At 47.7% G+C, this 7293-nt stretch overlaps 1 protein-coding gene across 10 annotated transcripts in view; it reads right to left on the reverse strand.

The window, feature by feature from the left end:
* RAPGEF1 (Rap guanine nucleotide exchange factor 1) overlaps positions 1-6425 on the reverse strand; it is a 76541-nt gene extending 70116 nt beyond the window's left edge. For 8 of the 10 annotated variants that reach the window (XM_071817529.1, XM_071817528.1, XM_071817525.1 and 5 more), the window contains exon 1: positions 6174-6425. In XM_071817529.1, the coding sequence (XP_071673630.1) occupies positions 6174-6198 (25 nt within the window). In that variant the 5' untranslated portion in view covers positions 6199-6425. Of the gene's footprint in view, positions 1-4437; positions 4672-6173 lie in introns of those variants that run through there. The other 2 variants (XM_065853820.2, XM_071817521.1) reach the window with 2 other exon arrangements.
* Between the last annotated feature and the right edge of the window lie 868 nt (positions 6426-7293).

The following is a 7293-nucleotide window of genomic DNA, read 5'->3' on the forward strand; positions in this document are numbered from 1 at the left end:
GAACCAGTATTTCCTCAGAGGCACTGACACCACGCCACGATGTTAACGCGAAGCACAAAATGCACAGGATTTTCATGACCCCAGAAAAGCTCTACACAAAGCAGTAGAGACCATCACCCAGGTAGAGGAAGATAATGCAAAGCACGCATTTGCTTAATTCAAGGAGCCTCAGCATCGTCATTAAGAAATCTTGTCTTTGGGTGCCATCCCCGCTCAATCGACACCCTCAGGGGTGTGAAAGGGGAACCAAAAAATGAAAGAAATCTGTCACCAAAATGCCAGCCCAGGATTAGAATCTCCATACAGCTCTGGTCAGTTCTCCGATCTTTTAGATTACTTTCCTAAATCTGATAAAATAGAAAGCAAGTGTACAACGAATTCTCCCAAATGCTGTCCATATCGCATCTCCCACAACACACTAAGTCAGTGAACGCTCTGATACAGACCTGCTCTTTCTTATACTTGTTTCTATTCAATTCTTCCTTGCTCTCAACATGAAAACATCATCTCACAAACTCCAGAGATGATAAGCTACGGTAGCAACTAAAACACTAAACAGATTTAACACCAAGAGACAAGTTTCAAAGCTGAAGAGCTTTAACTGAAATATGCAACACAAACAGACCAATAACCCGATCCATCCACTTTCTCAGGTTGCTTCACGTAATATGTGGGGACATCAGTTCTCTCTTACATGGGTGAAATTGTTTCCTCTATCAGCATCAATGTCACACACCACAGGAAGAGATCAGAAATGCATTTTTGAGAGTGGATGCTATGGGTCAGGTAACGTAGCTGTAAACTTGTCAGGCTGCAGTAACACGAATGGCAGAACTGCAGAACGTTCCTCTGGCAGCGTGTCCCAACCTGCGGGATTCCTGCAGCTCCTCCGGATTGCTGAAATTCATCGTCTGTCTCTTTGCCTTGGAACCGACTCCACAAAAGCCCCCAGGAGCCTCCTCCTTGTTCACTTTAGCTTTTTCTGATCCGTCTGTCTTCTCCTATCTGCCCTACTTGCACGCGACTTCACCCACCGTTCCCTCCTCTTCTGACGTCCAGGGCTTGCACGTCCTCTCGCTCCTTTTCTGGTCTTTCCAACCATTCCACCAACATCTCCACTTTTGATGTCATTTTTCCTTCTCTGGCCACCTTTTTATACACCTTGTGGTTCTGGGGCTGCAAATTCAAACTCGCAAAGGTGAATAAATCTCATTTTTCTCCAGCCAGCTCTCCCTTTTATCTCTACTGAACCACTGAGAACGACACCATGTTCTCCATCACCATCCCCTCACCCCGTTATGTTCTCCAGTATTTCTCAGCTACACACCACGAAAGCCAAACTTTGGTTATATAAACAAAACTGGCAAATAACAAAGCTAATATTCTTGTGACAGCTATATGATTTTAATACTCCTTTCACACTGCTTCCATGGCAATGGCTGAATCCTACAGCTTTCTCATGCTAATCAAGACAAGAAGACAGATATAACACCAAAGCAGAATTCCCCAAGTATTCGGGCATTTACAGCACAATACACTTTCAGTTGTTTTCAGAGATACATTCCCTTCCCTAGGAACATATAGCAGGTTTCTTCCACTCAGGCAATCCATTGCAACAAGCAAAGCTGTGCTCAGAGCCTACAGGTCCCTTACAAATACAAAATGCTCCCTGCAAGTGAAGCAACGGACCTGGACGAGGGACATTTGTGTTACGATTGTGACCAACAGCGAACCTCCGCTTATCTCTCTGCTCGCTGGGAGGTTTGCAAGAGCCGGTGAGAGCTACCGCCACATAAAAATCACACCAACAGATATATTTAGCCATGGCGGTTCAAGGAAAACGATTGCTCGCACTGAAAATAAATTTAGCAATTGTTTCCAGTTTCTGCTTTTTCACTAAGGCGCAACCCAGCTGCTTCACATTCCCGCAGACTTCAGCTGTCTTTTTTTCTCCACTCCTTGTCTACTCCCTTCTTACAACTGCTAGGAGCATCTCAACCTTGCTGCTGTTATCCCGCAGGCTGCATTTCTGAGCGCTCCCGTCTCCAAGCCGTGAGCGCAACCCATCAGACCTATACTGACTCATAAAGAGCGCAAAATCCTGCTCTTTGTGTCGTTTTGTAGGGAACACTAAACAGCGATTATCTTGTACCTGTATTTTGCCTCCACACAAAACCAGACTGAATTGTTGATGGTTTTTAAACACGTTACAATAAAACACATATGGGAGGTCACTATCCGAGTCACATATAATAGGAAATGTGGCAGGTGCTAAAAGGCCAAGTAAGGAAGAATTGGAATTGAATTGCCTCTAGGGCTGTGAAGTGAGTCTTTAGAAGAGTTTAATTTTCAGATTCCAGGACAAGACATTTCACAGAGCATTCTTAATTTGTTTGAAAACCACCCGGAGAGCAGCACTGCCACTGGCCAACTGCTAAACAGCTACCTTGAAAGTCCTCATGCTGAAGAACATGGTACAGTGGTGAATCCACAACAGAACCAAGGAGATCTGCCTAGTAACTCACCATATAAAAATATACAAGATAATTTCCATAGAATGATCCAAGAGGTGATAACAGTTCAAAATGTGTCCTCCCCCAAAATAATATCCTTGTGAAACTTCATGTTTATAAAAAATAAAGCATTCAGAGATGCACAATTCGGAATATTGCAAATTGGCGTGGAGGACTCTGAACGAACATTAAGTTCCTGTGAAGATGGGAATAATCTGGCCTCCTTAATTGCTTCTTCCACTGCACAGTATTCCTTAAAAACAGAGTTCTCCTGGGATTACCTCCAGATTTTTATACCACCACTACTCAAGGATGAGACTTCAGAGATGAATTTGCTCATCAGGCAAAGGCTTATGAGTAAAAGGCGAAAACAACAGCATTTCCAGTCTGCTGGGAATAAATACATGCAGTTGAGGCCAGAGCAGAATTGAGATAACCGACTGCACTCCAGGTAGCAAACGCTTGAAGCAGTTATCTCAAACAACCTTTAGCAGACTGCTATTGAAAAAGCAAGCTTACATGGGACATGAAAACCCTGCAAGAAATGACAAGATTAATATTGAAAACATCAAGTAGAATAAACTTTCAAAGTAGGGCACCCATATGTTACTTGGTTTTAATAAAGGGCATTCCTGAATGGACCTGCTTCATGGAAGAGCTTTTGTTTTTAGACTGATGGTATCTAACGGGTCTCTTATTCTCCCTGAGTTGATGCAGAACAGTTCAACTCCCTGGAGCACGTAATCCATCAGGTAAATAAATACAGGAATTCATGTATTGCCATGGTAACAGGAAACCCAAGCAGAATCTGTGACCTTCTCCACTCTTCCTTGGCATCCTTATTTCGGACTTTAGATCAAAGCTATAAGACTAACCAGGGTGAGAACAAATATCTCCTGAAAGCAAAGACAAAAAGTCGCAGCTCTCCAGTAACAAAAACCCAACACTGGATGCCACTTCTTCTCTTCAAGTCAATGGGGGCTGTGCTTCCAAAAGGTATCTGGGAGTCTCCTGGCTGGAGCCCTGCGAAGCAGGCAGTCTAATACGAGTGAAAACAAAAGATACCATCTTATTCTCCGTTACCAGCTGGCTGCCCTTCACTCCAAACAGGGCTCTGAGTCGCTCCACAGTGATTAAACAACAGCAGAGAGAAGCTCCAGAGGGAGCCTTGTCTGCTGCCCTGGTGGAGAGGATGGTAGCTGTTATCTCTAATCATTTATTATTCTTTTTTATTAAGTACCAACACGGTGTTTCATTTACGGACCCAAGGAGCAGATGTATGTAAGATCTCCAGGGATCCAGCCCCACAAGGTAACACTTTTCTTCCCAGCAGCCTGACTGGATGAACACCAGAGTCCCACCCAAGCCCATGTCAATTCCAAAGTTTGTCAGATGGCTTGTTATGAGGCAACAGCCTATTTTATTTACAAACATAATAGGTTTTGCATGTATTTCCGTTCCCATAAGAAATAAACAAATTCAATTGTACACAAATACGCAGACCTTAGACCTCAAAGCATTTGTTTCATGACTCTGTATCCTTTGTTCTGCTACTGTATACATTTTGACAAATATTATCCCAGAATTACTGCGGTATTGCAGACAGTGTTTATTCGGTGACGCTGTTAACTGAACTGTTTGTGTCAATCAGAAGTTCAAACACTCACAAACAGCGATCAAGACTGTACCGCACTGGAACAGCTGGCTTCCAGCCCTCCTCCCCTCCCATTTATACTTGGATATGTTTTTAAAAATACCCTTCTTAAAGAAACGAAAATGCAAGCAGTTGAAAGAGGACAGTTTCCCAGATTTACAGCTGTTCTTGTTTGGCAAATCACCCCTACGATGCACACCCACTAGGAAGAATTCCTCCACATCCAGGCTTTACCCATCACATCTTCAAACCTACACTGACAGCACTGACCTGGGGACGGGTCTTGATGTCCTGAGCTCTTCAACCGCAGTTCAGCAGGTTGCAAGGTCGGGTCTGTAAGCTGCACAGCGTATGATTTTTTTTTGTATGGTATTTCTGGCCTTCCTGCTCTATTGTTTATGGAACCGCACTGCGTTTGTGTGTGTCTACGGAGTCACCTTCCCGCGTTTGAACTCTCCACGCCGCTTCACTGGTGCGGAGTTATATTTACTATTCTCACAGGGTTATTTACTGCACGCGAATAAACAAAACGTGATCGCTTATTTATACATCTGTAATTACTCTCTGTAGCGCTATCAGCAGTTATTAAAATCCCAGGCCAAATTCACCTCTGACATAAACAAGTTGCAATTATTTTTGAACTGGCCCCAGGTCTACATATGCCACTAACACTTTCTTTACTCAGTTACCCGCTTCCCAGACAAACAGTTGCAACAATACACCAGCAAGCATTGAAAAAACACTGACAGAATCCCGAAGCAAAGTGTTATGGTGCGGTACTATGTAAGGGATCGTGCATCAGATTAACCCATGATATTTCTGGAATAGCATTTGTCCCATGATGTGATGCACACTTGTGAGACAGCAACTTAGCGCTAAGAGCTGGAAAGATGCCTACGAACCGCGCTCAAAGCCGGCTGCCAGCCTGCTTATCCCCGAAGGCCGCTCCAGAACCGTATCATGGGAGAACGTATTAATATATGGTATAGCACAGAAGCCAGAATAAACCGGGAGCAGAACCAGAAAGCACTGCTACCAACTCTACCCCTTTGAAATGGGAATCTTCACAAAACTGGTGGCCACCATCCTGGAAAGCCTGAACGCTGTGCTTGCACATCCTGGTTCAGGCTGCTACCCTACGCTCCCCAGCAGGAAACTGCCTAGCTATTCCTTACAATTAAAAAAAAAATAATACAAAACAGCATTGATTTTTCTCTGCTAATTAAATGCAACATAATTAAACTAAATCACTGGTTGATTTGCAAAACACTAATTGAATCTTTAAACGTACTACTCCCGCTACACAGAAAAACAGGGGCGTTCAGCCATCTAAAGTGACAACTGAGAACCAGACACGGCTCCAGAAGCACAGAGAGACAATCTGATCCGTGCCTGAGCGTCTCCTTGTGAGAGCAGGAGAGATCTCAGCAGCCTTCCCCGAGCACCCCGGGCAGAGCTTTGCAAGGGAGAGGAAAAAACGAGCCAGTTCCCTCTGACATTTGCCCACAGACTCATCTTTTCTGACCTTGCACGAAACACCAGAAAGAGGAAAGTTGGAGAAGTTGCAATTAATCATCGCGTGTAGGCCCCAAGGCGTTGCAGCGCCCCTGATGCTACATGGAAAAGGACGGTAGGGGTGCGGGATAATTTTAAAAAATACAAGAAAAAAGGGGGGAGAAGCGGAGGAGACAAAAAGCCTGAGGCAAACGGCGCCCGGGCAGCCCAGGACCGGCCCCTGGCGCGCCGGGCAGGGAGCTCCGGGCAGAGCATCCCCCGCCGCGCCGGGCCCGGCCCCGCTCCCCGCGCCGCCGTGACAGGAGCCTCCGCCGAACCCCGCCGGTAGCGGGGGCCCTGCCCGCCCTCCCCAGCCCCGCCGGGCCGCGCCAGGCCCGAACCGGCAGCTCGGGCAGCTCCGCCGGGCCGCGGCGCTGATGGGGAAGGCGGCGAGCGCGGCCGCCCCGGCGCGTCTCCCCGCCCGGGCCTCCCGCGGCGCCCGGCGCGCTCACCTGCTTTCTCGATCTTGCCGGACATGTCGGAGCCGGGCTCGGCGCTCCAGGCCCGGCCGCGCGGGGAGCCCGGCTGAGCCTGACCAGCCGCCGCCGCCTCCCACCTGCTGCCGGCCGCGATCCCGGGGGTTGGCGCTGCGGCGGCGGCCTGTGGAGCTCGGCGGTGGCGGCGGCGCAGGCAGCGCCCGCCCCCCGCCCGCTCCGCCGGGCCGCGAGGGGAAGAGGCGGCCCGGGGGCTCCCGCCGCACACGCGCCGCCCCGGGCCGCAGCGCCTCCTGCCGGCCCCGCCGGGGAAACGCCGGCACGGGCCGCCGGGCGGGGCGGGGTCAGCGGGAAAGCGCCTGAGATAGCGTAAAATAGTGAAAAAATGGGCTGGGCTGGGGGAAACCACGAGAATCCCAGAATGTCAGGGGTTGGAAGGGACCTGGAAAGCTCATCCAGTGCAATCCCCCCATGGAGCAGGAACACCCAGCTGAGGTTCCACAGGAAGGGGTCCAGGCGGGTTTGAATGTCTGCAGAGAAGGAGACTCCACAACCTCCCTGGGCAGCCTGGGCCAGGCTCTGACACCCTCACGAGGAAGAAGTTTCTTCTCAAATTTAAGTGGAACCTCTGGTGTTCCAGTTTGCGCCCATTACCCCTTGTCCTACCACTGGTTGTCACCGAGAAGAACCTGGCTCCATCCTCCTGACACTCACCCTTTCTATATCTGCAAACATTAATGAGGTCACCCCTCAGTCTCCTCTTCTCCAGCTCCAGAGCCCCAGCTCCCTCAGCCTTTCCTCACAGGGAGATGCTCCACTCCATCATCTTGGAATCATGGAGTCCAGCTCCTGTCCCTGCATAGGACAACCCCAAAACATAAATATTTTATATATATAGTATCTATGTATAAATACATAATCCTTATTGTATATTGGGATATATATATATATCTCTTAAAGGAACTTATTTCTTACACCATGCATTGTGCCATGCATCATGGATATTAAGTACCACCTCTAACCCGTATTGCAACAATGATTTTTCTAACATGCTATTTTGATGACACTTTTCTTTTCCTCTTTTATTTATTTTATATTTTTTTTTTAACTTGGGTGTTACATACTATAAAGAAAAGGG

Source organism: Patagioenas fasciata, chromosome 20 (genome assembly GCF_037038585.1).
Source record: "Patagioenas fasciata isolate bPatFas1 chromosome 20, bPatFas1.hap1, whole genome shotgun sequence".
Lineage (NCBI taxonomy): Eukaryota > Metazoa > Chordata > Aves > Columbiformes > Columbidae > Patagioenas > Patagioenas fasciata.